The sequence below is a fragment of the Amborella trichopoda genome, chromosome 13 (assembly GCF_054954075.1).
Source record: "Amborella trichopoda isolate Santa Cruz 75 chromosome 13, AtrichopodaSantaCruz75HAP2 v2.0, whole genome shotgun sequence".
NCBI lineage: Eukaryota > Viridiplantae > Streptophyta > Magnoliopsida > Amborellales > Amborellaceae > Amborella > Amborella trichopoda.
Genome location: NC_142348.1, coordinates 42,863,929 through 42,885,395, shown reverse-complemented (window position 1 = coordinate 42,885,395; position 21,467 = coordinate 42,863,929). Strand labels below are relative to the sequence as shown.

The 21,467-nt window shown below is 35.9% G+C and overlaps 1 protein-coding gene across 3 annotated transcripts in view; it reads right to left on the bottom strand.

The window, feature by feature from the left end:
• LOC18442501 (neurochondrin family protein) overlaps nt 1-21,467 on the bottom strand; it is a 29,869-nt gene that overhangs the window by 7,416 nt on the left and 986 nt on the right. For 2 of the 3 annotated variants that reach the window (XR_016047062.1, XM_011628077.3), the window contains exons 4-7: nt 21,095-21,231; nt 14,972-15,075; nt 4,298-4,393; nt 728-824 (exon numbers count right to left, since the gene is read on the bottom strand). Coding sequence is in view for 2 of the 3 variants with exons in the window: in XM_011628077.3 (XP_011626379.1) it covers nt 728-824; nt 4,298-4,393; nt 14,972-15,075; nt 21,095-21,231 (434 nt within the window). In the remaining variant the exon portion in view is untranslated. The remainder of the gene's footprint in view (nt 1-727; nt 825-4,297; nt 4,394-14,971; nt 15,076-21,094; nt 21,232-21,467) is intronic. The other variant, XM_088855149.1, reaches the window with a different exon arrangement.

The following is a 21,467-nucleotide window of genomic DNA, read 5'->3' as shown; positions in this document are numbered from 1 at the left end:
CCCAGCATATAAACAACTAATGTGAGGAAATTACCCCATAGGAGAATGTTTAAACATCTTGGTTAAAAACTCATTTGACACAGAAATCATAACATATAAGTCAGTTTTTTCTTTCAATTAGTTGCAAAAGTCAAAATTAATTCATTTTGAATAACACATAAGTCAAAATTAATTATCCCCAATGAACTTTTTCTATTCCTTTTTTTTTTTGGGGGGTGGGTGGTCTGCTTGTTATTCATCTCTACATAAACTTTCCAATTTTCCATGTCCAAAAGAAATGGGTCATCTCATCATATTTACCATGCATTATCTTCAATTACCAATACATGGCACTATTCTGCAAATCTAGAAGGGTAACCAGAGAAGTTAATCAAACTGTTAAAAGTCACAACAACACATTGTGTTCCCTGACAAAATAATTTCTTTATGCATCACAAGGTATTTATCACCACTACTTTTCAAAAGATTCAGAAGTTAATAGGTCATTTTACGCCTCAAGCTCAACGGAAGGCCAGAGGCCTATAAGGTGATTTTCCTCCATAGGAGATGTGGCAAAATATGTTAGATGGGTTCAGCAAATGGAAAGTGTTTGAAAATAAATCCATGTTAACAGTCGAAAGCATAACATTAAAATGGGAATTTGATACAAGCAATCAATTTGAATGGGTTAAAAATGGAGTCATAGGAGCAAGAAAATGTTTTTTATAAGAAGAGCAATGTCACATACCAACACGACTTTGCAAGATTGCAACAATACCAGCAGCAATATAGGTAGCCCAAGGGCCATTATTTGACCTTGATCTTAAGGCTTCATGCAAAGGTGCCTGGAAAACACAAGCAAGCAAGAAAGTAAATCTTCACAATCTTTCAAATAGAAGAGAATTAGATCTAGGTACCAAATGGTTGAATAAAGTAGAAGAGATCCTTCAAGTTAGCATTCAGCAACAGAAATTATTAAATTAGGAGTCATTAAACTATTTAGAACAAACCCAACGCTAGTAAGGGGATAAATTTCGAATTATCAAATGATTTCTAGACTTAGTTAATTATAACAATATGCAAAGAGCAAAAGCAATGGCATTTCCGCCTGATCATCCAAAAGGGTAAAATACACATAAGATTTCAATGTATCACTAGATGCATGGCTCAATTCTCCCAAGTTCCTAGCTGAATCTTTCACAGCTAACACGGTTAAAGGAAGATGATGTCACAACCTTGGCACCACTCCATAGCTATGAAGACACATAGAGAGTCTTCCACTTAACTGAAGGTTTCTTAACTAACAAGGTCAGGATCCTTTCTTCAGAAGCCTGAATATCTGAATCCATGTGTTTCTATAAGAACATGCAGGCTGCAAAATAAAGTCAATAAGTTTTGCTCCTAGTGTCACATATGCCCTGCGCTACAAGAGCAGTTCTTGTCATATCCAGTAAGAAGCTCATGTTCCAATCTCAATGCTCCAATACCAAAAATACAAGGAGCAGACAGTAATTTCTTTCATTACACAGTTATTAATTCCTACAATTTGAAACTTTGGAACTAAGATTAGCATTAGTTGACTATGTAGGATTGACAATATTAATCATTGCATAATGCAAGATGGACTTGGAGTTGATCCAGTTAACACAATACTGGCTAGAATGAAGAAACGGACCTCAATGAATAACCTCCAGGTGTAGATTTCCTTTACTCAGCGATCTATGGTCAAGATCACAATTTAATAGCTTGTCCCGCTGCTGCACCTATTCCATTTCCATTTTAAGTTTCATCAAAACGCGGTCTTTATGTTTAGGGTCAAAACTGGTATTATATATATATATATATATATATATATATATATATATATATATATATATATATATATTTATTATTATTATTATTATTATTATTTTATTTTATTTTAATTTTTTTTTTCAGATACAAAGCAGCGGCATTTCTTGTGGCATGGGCACTTATAAGGGTGTAAAAAATAGCTTCCATAGAAGCCACTGATACATATTTAGGGCCTCACCTAAAATGCCGCTCAAAATGCATGTCGCACGCATTTTGGGGCAGCATCCATATATGCCCTAATTTAATGAATTGACAAGGCCAATAATGTGAATGTCAAGAAACCTAAAAATACCTTCGTTTGATTCTTTAACAGTTAACTACCTAAAAACACCATCATATAACTATGGTTATTACTTATTACTGATGCTACATAACTTTTGTCCTCTAATTAGATAATGAGGCAAGGGTTTTCCAATTGGATATTGCAAGAATAAAGAAATTGGCCTTTGGCCTGCACAGTCAGGGGACACAATGTGATGTCCTACCCTGTTAAAAGGAGTTATTGCAGGAAGTAACCATACCAAGGTACAAGCATATCTCAATATGTGTAAGAACAATCACATCATTCCAAGATCAAGGATATCATAGATTATCCAAAAAGTAAGTACCCTGAAATTTTCAGAAAAGGAGATTTGGGTTACGTTTGTGTACAAGATATTTTATGTGATGTAGCAGTGACAGTTATCTTCTAGAAGACGCAGATGAGAGAGAAAAGGGTTATTCTGCTCATTAAATATAAATGCAGGAACATACTTGGCGCAAGGCCAATCAGACAGCCAACGCTCTGGCTAAGGAGGTGTTTCCCTAGCATCTTCCTAAAAGACCCTTTGCTTTGCATATTCCTAGAAGAGACACTGCTTCATTTATTCCTTTTGTTTTTTGGTTGTAACCTCATTGCTTGTATAGCATTTTTTGCTTCGGCCACCTTGCTGGTGGCAGAAGATCGCTCCCCTGTTGCAGGCAGCATATTTGTATATTGTACACCTCCTTTACTTAATGGGTGCAGTTTGTATAGAGCCGAGGCTCTAAACAATCAAAGTAAAACGCACCTTCAAATAGGGTCAAGAAATGTGGTTTCAATACTGAAAATCTTTGTGATAGCCTTAAAATACATTTTCATCTTTAATTATAAAATTTAAAGCTTCAAAATAGTGTAGATTGAGCGGATCTGTGAAACTTGAAAAATCTTAAAAATTGACGGTCCAAAAATTGTGTTACAAGATGCACTATTTCCAAAACTTGAAATCTATTTTTTTCTCATGTCCATGCATCTTGATGTCGAGATGATCAATTTGAGGATATTTGGGTATCAAAACAACCTTTTCTAGTAAAAGTTTTGAGGTGGGCTCTAATTTGATTGTTTAGAGCCTCGGCTCTATATAAACTTTTTCCTTACTTAATACATCACAGTTAACATTTACCAAAAAAAATATATATGCAGGAAACAGTTATGAGCAAGTCCTCTTCTCTGCTATATGAGTAACAAGAAACAACAGAAAGTTACTGCAAGCACCACAAGGCTACATCAACATTGCTCTGCCTCTGAAACTCTTAACAGAGATGACTGGGAAATGGATTGCTGGTAAAATACAAGGGGAAGCATATCATATTATCCATAGACTAAGGAAAACTATAGAATAAGGTCGTTCAATTAAATGATGGATGATGATGCAGATAGAGTGGGACCCACCACAGGGTTCACTTCCTCTATGATGGATCCCACCCCCCCTCCATCACCATCAACCATTTCGTAGAATGGCAAAAATTCGCAAGTATACAGTACTCTATTGGATCATAGTGTGCTTGAAAAAATCATAAAATATTGGGTTTGTTTCGAGCTAGTCTCCAATTTTATAAAGTGATAACTGACATCTAAAAAAAAAAAGGGAATCTTCTGTGTGTTAGAAATCACTGAGTGCCATAGAACAAAGTTCATCACTGAAAATCAATTTCAAATCCCTCCTCACGTTGAAACCTTGTGCTTTATTTTTTATTTCCAAAAATAAAAAAAGACCTGCTTTATGCAAGTTAGTGCTGTAAGCAACTGTTGCCATAGGTAAACTTCCATTTCAGACCAAAACACATGCTTCTCATGAGCTCTACCACTAAAACGCATATTTGGGGAAAGAAACTCCAGAAACTGTGTATAAACTACTTCAGAATAAAACCAATAATGAACTAAGAAACAGATATTTCATTTATACGTTTGAATAATATCTGTACCACAAGATTGAACAGACTAAATACAAGCAATAGAGTACAAAATCCTAAGATTTCTCTTCTGAAGGTCAGTTCTGCAAAACATTCATGTGATACCAATGGCTTTAAAGACAGCTGGCAAACCACAAAGTCACAAACTATATATTTCTGAACAAAGATAAACTACATATGAAAGGACAATAAAAAGATCGACTCAAATCATCTTCAATATAAATATAAAAATGAAACAAATAAATTAACATACAGCATGATCCGAGGAAAGGAGGGCAGAAAGGAGGTGCAGCATATCAAACTTAAGTTGGTTGTGCAGCAAGGCGAAATGTCTAGAAATCGCCACAACCTGCAAGAGTTTATAATATTATCAATACATGTTCACTTCAGAGAGGTGGCTTTAAATAATAAATAAATATATATATATATATATATATATATATATATATATATATATATATATATATATATATATATATATAATCATCATCCAAGCCTTATCTCAATTATTTTGGATCGGCTACATGGAATCATGTTATTTCATTCTTCTCTCTCAAAGCCTACTATACCCTTAATAAGAATATACATAGGTTCAAGATTCATGATAAGATATGACAAAGTTTTACGCTAGCTGTCGACCTAAGACAACCCACCTCCTCTACCTGAGCTTGGGATGAGTTAAGGGAACGTTGAAGGTCCTCACCCTTATTAGATCACATATAAAGCGTTCATTTTTAGTACAAAAAGGTCACAACCACCCTTTGTCATCGGATGTAAAATCCTATGGCTTGGGTGTGTCACTCGGCTCAAGAAATTTTATTTTGAGTTTTGTGCCCACTCAATCACACACTCCCAACCGTCCCATTTTACATCTAATATTCAATAATGATTGTGACCTCCTTGTGTTAAAAATAAACGGTCATAATATATATATATATATATATATATATATAGGGAAATGCTGGCGTAAGCCCACTAGCCTACAGCTAATGGCTTAGATTCAATCTGGACTGATCTGATGGAAACGACCTCATTTCGTATTTGAATTCTAATTTTTTTTCTATAAATCCAAATCATGAGAAATTTTAGGTGTCTATTCTTCTCATCAACACGCACCTAATAAAAATATTACAAAAATAATTCGCAAAATATAAATTGACCATAATACCCATGAAATGTTTCAGGGGTATTTTGTTCAATTTATTTTTTGTAAAAAAAAATTATAAGATTTTTATTGGATTCTAATATTTTTAAAGAACACACTCCCAAAATTTCAAGTGATTTGGATTTATATAAAAAAATTTAAAATTCAAATACGAAATGCAATCATGATCATTGGATTGGCCCAGATTCAATCTAAGCCGTTGGGCATATATGTAGTTGTAGCATAGCGGACCTACGCAAGCATTTCCAATATATATACATATATATATATAAGAGTTACGTTAGGATGCTCACACTATAGAGCATTTCACAATTGTATTCAACAAATTTTGGACTTTTATATACCCTTGTTTTGTACATGGAGAATTTTTTTAGTAAGAATATTTTTTATCATTAGGAAAGGTGTGACATCATACACATGGGGTGTGACATCACCCACATGGAACATTAAATGCCACTATTGTGCTCCATATGGGTGACGTCACACCCCATATGGATGATGGCACACCCCTCCTAATGACCAAAAATACCCTAACTAAAAAAATACTCCATGTTCAAAATAAAAGTATATGTATCCCAAATTTGTTGAGTACAATTATGAAATGCTCTATAGTGTGAGCACCCTAACATAACCCTATCTATATATATATATATAAGTTTTCTCTAATATTATGGCACCAATAGGCGATAAGATGAGTGAGAGATAGTAGACTTAGGTGGACTGGCTATGTGTGGGGCCGACCAAGTACAACACCTGTTAGGAGGTGCGAGTTAATTCAAGTGGAAAGACTGAAAAGGGAAAGGGGTAGGCCCAAAAGGACGTGGTTGGAAGTAGTCCGAAAAGATATGAGGACTTATGGCCTCACTGAGGGTATGGCCTTTTACATAACAGAATGGCGGACCGGGATTCATGTAGCCAACCCCAAATTAATTGGGAAAAGGCAATGATGATGATGATGATGATGTTAGGTTTGTCTAGAGTTAACAACCCCTCAAAATACAAAGGTTAATGTCAGAATGGATTGTGATGGGTGTATTTATAAAAAAATATTTTAATAGGTAACTTAATCATTAAGTAAGGGTAACCTTGAAATTTTTACATACATACAATGTTATTTTAGAAGTTAGTGCCTTGGAACTTTAGTTGTATAATACCCTGATCCTTTATTAAAAATTTCAAATTTACCCCTTATGAAGATAACAATAGTACCAATTGCCTTTTAGTAATATTTACACAAACACCCTTACCTGATAAGCAGCTACCACAAAAAATAACTTTTTTCTAGAACAGAAACCACATAATTAGTAAATCCACTCTTCGCAATTCCTAACATTAACCTTTGTATTTTGAAGGGTTGTAAATTGTAGATTATATATATATAGGAAAAACCTAAAAAACGCCTATACAGAAATGCTACAGTATTTCGCCCTGCCACGAACTTGCTTTGTCTGTGGCGGTATTTCAAACGAAACCGCAGCGGACAACAAGTCGTCAATTGCAGTTTCCACATGTTTTTTGACCGCCACAGACATAACATGTCTATGATGGTACCGCCATGAACCTAGGTCCATGGCGGTTGAAAAATCCATGTCGTCCAAAAAAAATGGACGACGATGCGCTTATGGGTGAAAACACTATTCATTTCCGCCCATAGGCACTGTGTAGTCTCTTCTATATATATACATATAAAGTCTTCCCAACGCTTATAAGCAACAATGAACAATGATTTTGCCTATGCTCATCATCGTCTAAACTTCATCGCATGGACACGGTTGTCTGGTAGTGTTTCATTTTTCTGTTTTTTTCTACGAATCAGAATGATTTGAAATTTGGAGCGTGTGTACGTCTTAGTGAGGCGCACCTAACTCTTCACTTTGTAGTATACATTTTAGTGAGAGTGATGCAGTCAATACACTCATTTATACCATAACTCTTCACTTTGTAGCTAGTACTTCACTGTTAGATGCCAGATCAGAAGACCTTTTATCCAATCTAAGATGTCCAACATTATCCCACAACAAATGGTATAAAGGCATATTCTTTTCTTGTCTTCTTTCCCAGGAGGATAGTAGTGCGGATCATTGGAAAGAGAAATTCATAGGAGGATTACCTTACCTTTTTGCTGAAAAGGTAAAAACTAGGTTGAAAAATAAACATGGAGGTATAATTCCCTATTCTTTATACACTTTAGGAGAACTTTCGACAGAAATTTGCTCACAAGGACTTGCCCTTTGCACTGATTTAAAATTAAAAAGACAACTTGATACACAAAGAATGACGGGAAAAAAAGAACTAGGAGACTTCTGTGAGCAGTTTGGATATAACACCATATCAGTATCTAATAAGCCAGTTAAAAAGAGATATAAAGATAAGAAATATAAATCTAATAAAAAGATAAGTAAAAAGGATGATTTACTAAAAAGTTTGGTCCAAAAAATAGTTTCAAAACCTCAAAAAGAAGACAGAAATTACTAGTCTGTTATAACTGTGGAAAAGTAGGACACTACAAAAAATAAATGCAAAATAAAAAAGAAAATTATTGCTCTACATATAGAGGAAGAAATCAAAAGACAGATATTTCAAATTTTACAAATAGATAATGAGTCGGAAGATAGTTCATCAACTTCTGAAAATGAACCATTGATTGGAGAATTAGAAGATGAATCTTTAATATTCAGTAGTTCAGATTCTGATGAAGAAATCAATGATAGTTTTTGTAATACATTAACTGATGAAGAAAATCTAATTATAGAATTAATTGATAAATATCTGATCCATAAGCAAAAAGAGATGCATTGACACAATACATCCAAATAGCTAAATCTAAAACAAACAATACCCTTTAGTCAAGACTCAAGAGGATTATAGTCTTTCAAAAATACTAAAAAGAATAAATAATAAAAATAATGAAGACCAAAAAGAACCTTCCATCATTGATCTTAAACATGAAATAGGAGAAGTCAAAAATGAAATAACAATTCTTAAAAATAGAATTAGAATATTAGAATTAATGTCAAATCCCCATGACACTCCTGAAAATACAGATGATGAATTAGAATTTAATAATATATTATAATAAACAATTCTAAAATCCCTTCCTCTCCAATAGAAGATATACCGGAATCTTCTAAAACTGAACAGGTTACTAGTCCTATTCTAAAAAAATAATCAGGTAAACTTGCTTAACAAAGTTGTTACCCAAAAATGGTTTACCTTAGTCAAAATAATAGTCAATAAAGAGTATAGCTTCCATACACTAGCACTAATAGATTCTGGAGCATATCTAAATTGTATAAATGAGGGACTAGTCCCTACAAAATATTTTGATAAAACAAAACAAATACTTAATACAGCTGATGGTAGTCGATTAATGATAAAATATAAATTATCCAATGCCGCAATTTGTAATAATGGAAATTGCTTTGTTATGCCTTTTATCATGGTAAAAGGTCTTAGCCAAGCTGTAATTCTTGGAACACCTTTTTTGAATCTTCTTTATCCATTACATATTGATCATACAGGAATTGAAACAACCATAGAAGGACAAAAGATAAAATTTGAGTTTATAGATAAACCAAAATTTCGAGAAATAAATAGTGTCAAACGAAATATTACTAATAAAGAAAGATTTTTGTGCTATTTAAAAGAACTAAAATATAAAATAATAGATGAAAAACTTTCTTTGCCTAAAACAATGCAAAATATTGCAGATATACGAAAGAAAATAGAAAAGGAAATATGTGCTGAAATACCTAATGCCTTCTGGACTAGGAGAAAACATGTGGTAAGCCTTCCTTATGAAGAAAATTTTAAAGAAGATAAAATACCTACTAAGGCAAGGCCTATTCAGATGAATCCCAAACTTTTGGAAACTTGTAAAAACGAAATAGATGACCTTCTACAGAAGCAGCTCATCAGGAAGAGTTCATCTCCTTGGAGTTGTTCGGCTTTCTACTTTGAAAAAGCCTCAGAAAAGGAAAGAGGCGCACCGAAGTTGGTAATAAATTATAAGCCCTTAAATAAAGTCCTCAAATGGATAAGATATCCAATTCCCAATAAAAAGGACCTCTTAAATAGACTTGTAAATGCCTGTATATTTTCTAAGTTTGACTTGAAGTCTGGATACTGGCAAATACATATCCCTGAAAAAGATAGATATAAAACTGCGTTTAATGTTCCATTCGGCCAGTATGATTGGAATGTGATGCCCTTTGGACTTAAGAACGCACCTTCGGAATTCCAAAATATTATGAACGATATTTTCAATCCTTATATGAAATTCATGATTGTTTACATAGACGATGTTTTGTTCTTTTCTGAAAATATTGATCAACATTTTAAACACATAAATGTTTTTATAAATGCAATAAAATCTGCAGGATTGGTAGTTTCAGCTAAAAAGATTAGCCTATGCCAAACAAGATTTTTGGGTCACAATATATTTCAAGGCAGTATTATTCCTATTGATAGAGCAATTGAGTTTGCTGATAAATTTCCTGATATTATCTTAGATAAAACAAAACTTCAAAGATTTTTAGGATGTTTAAATTATATTTCTAATTTTTATAAAAATTTGGCCATTGATGCTAAACCTTTATTTGAAAGGTTAAAAAAGAACCCACCTAAGTAGAGTGAAGAGCATACTATGGTTGTTCGAAAAATAAAACTTAAGGCAAAAGAATTACCTTGCCTTACACTGTCCAACCCTAATGCTTTCAAAATAATAGAATGTGATGCCTCTGAAATTGGTTTAGGAGAAATTTTGAAACAAAAAATCTCTGATAAAGAACAATTAGTCCGCTTTACTTCTAAAGCTTGGAATCCTACTCAGCAAAATTATTCAACGGTTAAGAAAGAAATCCTCGCTATTGTTCATTGTGTTACAAAATTTCAAAGTGACCTGCTTAACTAAAAGTTCTTAATTCGGACTGATTGTAAGGCGACGAAAGATATTCTTCTTAAAGATGTTAAGAATTTAGTCTCTAAACAAATTTTTGGCCGTTGGCAAGCAATACTTTCCTCGTTTGATTTTGATATTGAACATATAAAAGGCCTTACTAACTTCCTTCTTGACTTTCTCCCCCATGAATTTTTGCAGGGGGGAACGAGAGAGTGATAAGCGTATGATACTTCATACTCATACAAATATAAATAAAGGCAAAGAGAAAATGGACATCGTTCCATCACCACCCCAAGGAAAACCTCTAATAATTTCTCCTGCCACTCCCAACCAAATAATAAAAAGACAAGCTCAAGAACTTATCTCTTCTCAAACTCCAGTTAAAGTACCCATTTGGATGTGGATCCAGCAAGTATAGCCAGCCAATATTTAATAAATCACCTAAACCCGTCTAATGGTAATAAAACAAGGGAATGGTACGAAGCAATCCTTTTGGAAACAGGTTCCATAACTCTTGTACATTTTTATCCAAGAAATACTAATACAGTTGCATACTCAAAATTTCAGATAAGAAAAATAATAACCTATAGAGAATGGGGAATGGATCCCACGAGAAGTAGAAAATTAAATGCACCAGAGTTTAATAATAAATATTACAAGTATTCTGAATATGTAAACGCTTGGCACAAAGTTTTCTCTCTCCAAAATAATAATAATTCACACACCTGGTTCATTCAGATAAAATTGCCAGTTGTGGAAAGATTTCCTAACTGGTTCAGGAATTGGTTTCAGATCTGAGGATCTGGAACAAAGATTCTCCCTTCTAAAATACAAAGTTCTCAAACCAAGTTTGCAGAATTTAATAATAACAACCCCCAAATAGATCACCATTTATATTTCATGGCATATTACCAAATTCCTTGGATAATGAAATGGACCTTTGCAATATCTGATAATTCTACTAATGATTGGGAATATATCCCAAAATTAGGAAAAAAGATTTATATCAAATGGTGGGACGTATATGACAACAAAGTTATCGATCCAGAAAACATTATTCAAAGAAATGTCCCTACTCAAACCCTAGAGGCAAAACCCAGTAACTTTGCCAAATATATCAATAAGATGAAGCAGCAAAACCCCACAGCAATGAAAGAAGACCTAAAAAAGAAGTTGCTACAAATGTTTGAAGACGAAGAAGAAATGTCAACTTCCACCCAAAATGACGAAGACTACTCCATGGAAAATGAAGACTGTGGACTAATTCAGCCCTCAATAGACTTTTCCCAATAAAAGCCCCGGGCCAAAACCCGAAAATATCCAAAACCCAGGATATTATAATATCAGCTATCCCCTTGAAAAGACCATCTGTACCTCATCAAAAGCTGTCGGCCACCTCATTAAAAGATGTCTGCCATTAAATGCAAGTTGTCTGCCATAATACTGCTACCAGACAAAATACCGACAAAATAATGCACCTTTTACTATTCCACCAACAATACTGTTCACCTTTTCCTATTCCCAGATGCTGCCGACACCTTTAAAGTCACCTCGAGACTGTGCCCCCACTTTCGGTCAGCTCAAGGATCTTGTTCACACCTTTCACGTGGCACCTGATTGAATGCAATTTGATAAAATATTCGCATCCGTCGTCTATATAAGAGAGGAAGGCCAAGGAAGACAGGCATCCGAAGGAGTCTTCTCTTTTAGTTTTGCGTTCTCTTCTCTCTTTTTATTCTCTTTTAAGAATTTCTCTCTTCTAGATTCTCTCTTCCCATCTGCAACTCTTTTAGAAGAACAGCTCGTATTCTTCTCATCCATTTCTTCTGTGGTTCTTTCCTCTCTACTACAAGTCCACTCCAAGCTCGGGTAATACCTTATTCAATCTTATGCTTTCATAAAATTATTATTCTTAGAACTTTAAAAAGCTCTTTTCATACTTTCTATAAACCTTCAAGCTCTGATAATCCTTTTATAAGTATTCTGAGTCACTTCTCTGCTCTTTACATCTTAATCTGGCCCTACTCTAAACTCTCTACTTATACTTTCTCTTTTCTCCTTATTCCCTGAAATATTGTAAATTGAGTGATTGTGAGTATATGTGTGATTGTATACCTAGTTATTGTCCTGAGGAGTGGAAACTCTTCTCAAGTTTCTGTATCTGTTCCATGTAAGTGCTTCCTGTAAAAGTTTATTTCTATGTACTGCCTTTCTTCCTTATGCAAATAAAGTTTGTTTTAGTATAAGATTTAGATCAGATACTTCTATTAATTGGATAGTCATTGATATATCCCCTATATTATTGCTTATCACATTAGTTGTTTTGCTTTATATTAAACTCCGTAAATATCTCTTTGGTTGACAATGTTGTTTTACTTCTCTTCTATACTTGTTTTTACTAAGATTAGCTTCAAATAGGTGTTGGGTTACACTCCATTGTATGTGGCTTTACTGGATGGCTAAGAGTGTGGTGAGTTCCATATGAGTGAAACCACCAAACAACAAATATTAAGTGCTACAAAACAATGGACTATAAAAAATGAATACAACCAGGATATAGTTCAGAGTGAGAGTGATGCAGTCAATACACTCATTTATACCATAACTCTTCACTTTGTAGGTAGTACTTCACTGATAGATGCCAGATCAGAAGACCTTTTATCCAATCTAAGATGTCCAACATTATCCCACTACAAATGGTATAAAGACGTATTCTTTTCCTGTCTTCTTTCCCGGGAGGATAGTAGTGCGGATCATTGGAAAGAGAAATTCATAAGAGGATTACCTTACCTTTTTGCTGAAAAGGTAAAAACTAGGTTGAAAAATAAACATGGAGGTATAATTCCCTATTCTTTATATACTCTAGGAGAACTTTCGGCAGAAATTTGCTCAGAAGGACTTGCCCTTTGCACTGATTTAAAATTAAAAAGACAACTTGATAAACAAAGAATCACGGGAAAAAAGGAACTAGGAGACTTCTGTGAGCAGTTTGGATATAACACCATATCAGTATCTAATAAGCCAGATAAAAAGAGATATAAAGATAAATTTATTACCAACCTCGGTGCGCCTCTTTCCTTTCTGAGGCTTTTTCAACGTAGAAAGTCGAACAACTCCAAGGAGATAAACTCTTCCTGATGAGCTGTTTCTGTAGAAGGTCATCTATTTCTTTTTTACAAGTTTCCCGAAGTTTGGGATTCATCTGAATAGGCCTTGCCTTAGTAGGTATTTTATCTTCTTTAAAATTTTCTTCATAAGGAAGGCTTACCACATGTTTTCTCCTAGTCCAGAAGGCATTAGGTATTTCAGCACATATTTCCTTTTCTATTATATATATATATATATATATATAGAAAATACTGAGGTTAGCCCACTAGCTCATATCAACTTATGAGCCCAACGGCCCAGATTGAATCTAGGCTAATCAAAATGTCACGACCTCATTTCGTATTTGAATTTTAATTTCTTTTTACAAATCCAAATAACTCGAAATTTTAAGTGTCCATTCTTCTCATTAAAGCGCACCTAATAAAAATATTTTAAAAAAATTAGCAAAAAAAATAAATTGATCAAAATAACCCGTAAACATTTCAGGGGTATTTTGATCAAGTTATTTATTGAAATTTATTTTTTTGATATTTTTATTAGATTATCCAATTTGTATTGAATGCACGCTTAAAATTTCAAGTTATTTGGATTTGTAAAAAACCATTAAAATTAAAATACAAAATGAGGTCGTGACCATCAAATTGGCTCAGGTTCAATCTGGGCCATTAGGCTCATATGTTGATATGAGCTAGTGGGCTAACCTCAGCATTTTCCTCTCTCTCTCTATATATATATATATATATATATAGAAGAAACTACAAAATGCCTATAGGCGCAAATGAACAATGATTTCGCCTACCTCCATCACCATCCAAAATTCATCGCACGGTCACGATGGCCAGGTAGTGTTTCATTTTTCATTTTTTTTTCTACAAATCGGAATGACCTGAAATTTGGAGCGTGTGTTCATCACAAATAAGGGAATCTACTAAAAATGTCAAAAAAATATTTTACATGAAAAAGATTGACCAAAATACCCCCGAAAAGTTTTAGGGGTATTTTGGTCAATTTTGTTTACGAATTATGTTTTTCATATTTTTATTTCGTGCGCCTCACTAAGATGTACATACACTCCAAATTTCAGATAATTCCGATTTGTAGAAAAAAAATTAGAAATGAAATACTACCGGACAATTGTGACCGTGCGATGAACTTTGGATGGTGATGAGTGTAGACGAAATCACTGTTCATTTTTGCCTATAGGCGTTGGGAAGACTTTTCCTATATATATATATATATATTTATTTATTGGTCTAAGAAGGGTGAGGACCTTAGACTTTCCCGTAACCCGTCCCAAGCCCATGTAAAGAGGGTGGGTTGTGTTAAGTAGGCAGCCAACGTAAAACTTTGTCAAAACTTTCCATGGATCCGGAATTTGTGATATCTGCTTATGCTAAGGCATTCCCGTAAAGGTATGGGGACTAATGGCTTCATTGAGGGTATGGACCTTAATAGAGCAGATTGATGGACCATGATTTGTGTAGCCAACCCCAATTAATTAGAAAAAAGCTTTGATGATGATGATGATGATGATAATGATGTGTGTGTGTGTGTATATATATATATAAATAATAAAAAGATTTGGTTCAAGGATTGCCAACCCAAAGAATAAGTTCAGTAACTTTTTTGCATTTGAAAGGTTAGGCACATACCAATGTAGAAGACCTAATAAAAGGTATAGCAACCCAAGGAAGCAAAGAAGCAGGCCAAGAACTAAGAAACTATTGAGATGGAAAATAAATTGTTTGGCATACCACACTTGCAAACTCTGCAGCATATTCGACATTTATGCTGCCTGCAAACAGTTTATTGACCACTAATTCCAAAAGTCTCACAACGTGCTCCAATGATGAAGAACCTGCATAGTACAACAGTTTGTAAAACTCGTTTATTCCCCCCCTCCCCCCCTCCTTAAAAGTAACAAATTTAGTCCATAAAACATTCTTGCAGAATGCAGATTGGCTTTCTGGCTTATTTCATTTTTCTTTATTTATATCTTTCAGTGAACATACAGGTAGTAGCAACAAAGTACAGAATAGAATTATGAGTTCATATAATCCTAAATCAGCAGCCACCCGATGTTTATGACCATCGTCAGGAGGATCTGAAAATAAATGAAAAGCAGAATATTTGAGAATAAGATACATGGAGTGAATTCCATCTAAAAAAACAAAATAAGTCTGTGGGAGAAAGAGGTGGGCAAGGAGAGTGGTTTTTGGACCTTTTAAAGGGTTAAAAAGGAACACTTCTTGAGAGACCAAGGTAGTGTTTGTGTGTCTTCAAAGCCAATGGGAGGGTTTAAGAGTATGAATCCAGAAGCCAGTTTCATCAAAACTTGCACAAAGCACAAGCAAGATCAAGAATAAGAAAACAATCAGGGCCAAGGAATGAGCAATTTCTTTTTTTGTTTTCAGAATAAGAAAACAAGCAGAGACAAGGAATGAATGAATTCCTCATTGTTTTCCAAAGAAGAAAACAAGCAGGCTAAGGAATAAGCGATTTCTTTGAATCATAATTCTCCAGATAACTGTATAGAAACATGACAAGTGTCTAACAACATGGAATTGGGCACAGAACCAAGCAAGGGGAGGGCAGCTCAATCCCAAGTCTGATCACTCAATACTCGGACCAAGATCATTGGTTTTTTTATGACTTGGATAGACTTGGTCAGACTCGCTCAAGACTTGAGGTACATGAGTCAGGGTCACATGGAACCTGCGGAGTACTAGTTCTAAGAGACTCAGGAGAGTTTGAGTCGAACAAGCCAAGGTTTTAGGCACTGAACATAACCATCATAAGATTGAACCCTTCCAATCCCATTACATCCCCCAACATGCAACCAATAATGCCAAAAAAGAAAAACTGAACTAATAAAAATAACTGAATATAAGACACCATAATAAACAAGCTCAATATCTCTCCAAAAGGACCAATTATAATTGCATTAAACCATGAGATGGACGATTGCGTCTTCGTAGACATAACACCTACATGGAGAAGATGATCCATGGGATTTTGTTTCATGCCTTCACAATTAGAAAGCATACCAAATGGGATGGCTTCCTTCCATCAAACCCAACTAACCAAGAACCGCCCCCAGCCTTTTTCTCCCTCTTCTTCATTATGACCAATGTTTAAAAACTTGGCAAGTCCCCAAGTCACTCAGAACTGTCAGGGTCTTGGACTTAGGTAGCCAGAATCTTGTTTGAGACTGTCCACGTCTTTCATAAAAGCAGTGATTCTGGTCAAAGTCAGGACTCAGTGAGCGTACTTGGGTGCTGCCTGGTTCCTTGCTATACTGACTCAGGCCCAAAAAATTATATATTAATTAACCAAAAGAGACCAGAAGCTTCTTTTGGACTCAGGATCCAGCATAATTGATTAAGGTGTTGTTGATTGCAACACCATGTCGCAAGTTCAATTCCTTCTGCTTAATGACTAAAAAACAAGGGAGGTAGAGTTGCTATACTGCAACTCTATCTCATCCTTGTTTTTTTTTGAGGAAATTTTAAATTTTTATAAATAAAAACTATAAATTACAATAAACATGTGAAAGAGGCATCCCACAGGATGGGTGCTCAGAGTACAGGAGATAAGGGTTGAGAAAATAGACGAAAGATAGAAAGCAGACAACATAAGGGGTAAAATCTAGGAGAGGCACAGTTGGATGAGTCACTGCGAAAGAGAGGCTATCTTGGTCAATGTCGCCTAAGAGTGACGGTGCTGGGAGGAACTAGGATTCAAGTGAGAGTGGTGATGATTGGAAAGACCTGCGGTTGAGCTGAATGTCCTTGACACAGGTGATCTTCAAAACATAAAGAGTCTATCGAAGACCTGCACAGAAGTTAAGTGGGTCCGGACAAGGGGGAGGGGGGGGGGGGGAGAAAGGCGAAGGGGGAGAAGGAAGGGGGAAGGGACCGGGTGAAAGATGAGGCTGAAGGTGAAAATAGACGAGCTTAAAAGAATAAGTGGGAGGAGGGGAAGTAGAGGTGGTGAAAAAGAGGTTGGGAAGAGCAGGGAAGAAAAGAGTTGAAGGGTGAGGAGGGAAGAGCAGGATGAAAGATGAGGCTGAGGGGAGCAGTGAGACTAACTTAAGTGAAAGAGAGAAGCGGAGAGGGGAGATAGAGATGGCAGAAAGAAAGAAGTTGAAGTAGAATTAGGAGAAGGAAGAAAAGAGGAGCAAGAAACAAGGGCACGGGGGCACAGAGGTGGAGAAATAGAGAGCTTCTGTCGTGGGACAAAGCATGAAGAGGTTATTAAGAACGGGGATAAAATATGGTGGAGGAGGTTCTATCAATCTTATTTCGTTGAGATTTTTTCTCTTTTTTCTTTTTTTTCCTTTTTTTTCTTTTTTTTCTTTTCCTATTTTTTTTTTCCCTTTTTTCCTCTTTCCCTTTTTTTTTGTGTGTTCTTGTCCAAAGAGGGGAGGGGAGACGAATAGAAGTGAGGGAGGAGAGAGAACAAGATTGGAGGATACTAGGGTGCACCTGTGGCGAGTTTGCTCAGCGTTGGCTCCTCTTGGGATGGGCGAGAATGTTACCTGAGGGATGAAGTTGCACAGGAAATCGATGTGCTCAAAACGTGAGTGAAGAAGCCAGGGTGGCTGGTGTTGGTGGGATGCCCATGTAATGGAGTTGCTCGCATCAGACTCAATGATGAGTCCCTGGTAAGTGAGGCCTGCTTGCGAAACTCTTTTGAGGCCTTCCAGAATAGCCAAGGCCTCAGCTGTGGTTGAGCCTATGTTCCGAGAAGGTGAGGAAGATTCCACTGGAGCAGCCAATGTGCCTCCTATGCCTGAAGGACCGGGTTTTCCAAATGAAGATCCATCCGTATTTAGCTTGAGGAATCCCCGGGGGGGGGGGGGGGGGGGAGACCACTGGGGTGTTTCTATTGGGAGGGGATGAAAAATTCAAAAGGACTTCCCAGTTAGTAAGGTAGTGGGAAATGGGTAAGGTAGCAAAGAGAGGGATGAGCTAAGCCCAGAGGGAAATAAGAGCTGTAATGTGGAGCAGCGATTCTAGAAATGCGTCTGAAAATCTTGGAATTCCTCTTGAGCCAGATACTCCAAAGGAGAGCGGCAACTGACAGTTGCCATAGTTTCCTAGCCTGTTTTGCAAAAGGTGGAGAAAAGAGAGAGCTGAAGAGCTTTTGAAGTGAAGGTGGAGTCACCCACTGGAGGCGGAAAACCTTAAGGAGGGACCAAATGCCATGAGCAACCTCGCAGTGGATAAAAAGGTGGGAGATGGTTTCCTTTTCTTGAAGACATAAAGAACAGCAGTTTGGCAGAGAGAGAGGTCTCTACGCTGAAGTTGGTCCAAGGTTAGGGTTTTGCCTTGCAGGAGAACCCATACGAAGGCTTGGATTTTGTGGGGCACAGGCAGGGACCAGGACTTGTTGAGAAGGGGAGCCGGGGATAGATTTGAGAGGGAGGAGTAGTAGAAAGAAGATACTGAGAAGGTGCCAGACGGGTTGGGGCTCCAAATAATAGAATCTTGCCGATCGAGAGTGCTGAAGATAGGGGCTAACATCAAGACCCGACATCCATAGGTAGAATCTCATCCTTATTCATATCCTTTTGAAGGGAGGACAACCACCATGTAGCACCATACAAATAACACTAAACCCCAACAATCTTGTTTCTCACCAAAGTATTGATCATAAGACAACATCCATTGAAAGTCTTTATGCACCATTGTACATCCAAAACATACATCTACACCAATCCCCAACCACTAAAGAAATAACACCTCCATTGTTGTACTAACTGGAAACCACACCCAAACACCCAAACTACCGACCGCCATCCCATCCAGGACCGAATTGACCTTAGTCAGTTACATAACTAAGAACAATTACATTACTCCGCATACCATGGGTTTCCAGCACTTTGTTCACGAAGTGTATGTTCTCAATATTGAACATCACCTAACTTTCAGTGAATAGACCTCCTTCCATCAGACCAGATTAAGTCTAAGAAGCAAGGGATGACAATTACCTGAGTAAGGTTTGTTGGGGCTCATTTTCCTAGGGCTTTAAATAACTTTTTTGATGATGGAACTGGAGTTTTTTCTTTGGGTTTTAGTGGGGTAGTCAGACAGAGGGAGAAAAGACAAGGGAAAGGATAGACGACAAGAAAAAAACCCTAAGTTGTATAAGGAATGAACACCTCATAAAAATTAGCCTAGAATTGTATTGGCATCAACACTGACCAAAAACTAGGGTTCATGGAGTCAATTCTTAAATTCTAATTAATTCAAAGTCTCAAACTTTCCTAACTAATTCTAACTTATATAAGGAATGAAAACCTCATAAAAATTAGCCTAGAATTGAATTGGCATTAACACTGACCAAAAACTAGGGTTCATGGAGTCAATTTCTTAAATTCTAATTAATTCAAAGTCTCAACCTTTCCTAATTAATTCTAAAATGCGTAATCGATTTTTCAGCTCACCTTCAACCATGATTTGACGAAAAAAAATATGAATTAGCAGTGTTTAAAAACTAAAACTAATCCAGGTACATTGCCACTGCCCTGGGCAAGTCAGCTTGCCAAGTTTTGAGTCAACTCACTGAGTCTCGTCTTTAGAAAATTGTACTTTTTGAAGAATATTTTCTGGTTTTTTTTAAGACCCAGGCTAACTCAGATCAGGCATGTATCAACTGAATCTAGCTCATCCTAAACCAATAGGGTGCCAGTTTTGAGCAGCATTTTAAAACATAGATCTGTGTGGTTGATCACCCACCCACCATCCCCGTTATGAATCGGCCAAAAGAAAATGGAGATGAAGCTTATAGAATATAAACTAATATCTATAATCTATAAATACTTAGCTAGAGTAGCTGAGTTGGTTAGAGTGTGTAGTTAGCAAACCACGTCAAAGGTTCAAGCCCTCCTAGTTTACTCTTTTTAACAATTACTAAATAAATAAATAAAAACAAAAGCTTGATGGATATTACTATTGAAGCTCCATAAGGGGATTCGAAAATCAAACCAAGCATTAAACACCAACTAAGCTTTTCAAGCTGGTTGATATAGTGTTCACATATAAATATATGATATGTTAGTGAAATCACCAATTCCAACCATAGTATGAACAGTTTCCAATCCGTCGGCGATTTTCCGAACTTTGGTTCTAAGCAACTTATATGAGTCCCAATAAGAGGCTATGAGTTTTTTAACACTGCAAATTAGAGCAAAAGCCTAGAGTTATAGTCATAAATCTTAGAGAGATTTGACATTTGAATCACCTAAAATGGATACCCAAGCAAAATGTTATGCCTTTGAAAAGCACTCAGCATCACACTTCAAATGTAGTAGTTCATTGCACACCTAGAGAAATGGTAGAAAAACGTGCATTTGTCCAGGCTATAGCTCACTATTGAAAACACTCTAAGGCTATACTCGCTAACCTACACAGGTAGCATCCTCTAACATTGACATCAAATGAATGGTTTACATTCTAAAATTGCCATCAGTGTACCCATAGAATACTAGATCAGTTTTGTTGGCAACTAGATGTATGTGATAAATAAGGAGCCACCTATCATAAACAATGAAGCACAAAGAGTAACAAAGCTTAGCACCTGTATACTAGTGATAACATGCCAAACATTTTAGGACAGCTATGAATGGCGACCCTCGGTGTTCCAAACTGTACATATGTATAATGTGGATATGCAAAGGAAGATACATTGATGCATTAACCAGCACTTTAACATAGATTATAAATTGCACAAATCCCTTATAGACCCTAGTCTATCAGCATTCACAAATACCAATACCAAAGTTATTCATCAAAAGAATTAATGCAATTTTGAACAAAGAAGTAAAGGACGAACATCAGATAATTAACTTTTCACTCAAGTTAGGTATCTACCATCACGCAAACTGTTGGTATGGAGAGAAATTGCTTCCATGGCCCGAGATTTATGTAATGCTGAAAACCCATCTTCAGAAGCAGATGCTATTGACAACAAACACTCATAACATGCCTCAATAACAGATGGTTCCAACCTGCAAGTAGATACAGCAATTCAAAGATTAAATGGGGGTTGCTAGTGTACTATCAGAATAACTATGATCCACATTGCAGCATAATACCACATAGAATATCAGTGACTCATTGTTCTAATGGTGCTTTATAACGTTTACTTGAACTTTCTTGTTCAAGTAGATCTGGTAGTGGCATATCAATAATGTATGCTTATAATCATACATGACCTGCCACATGAGAGAGAGAGAGTATCAAA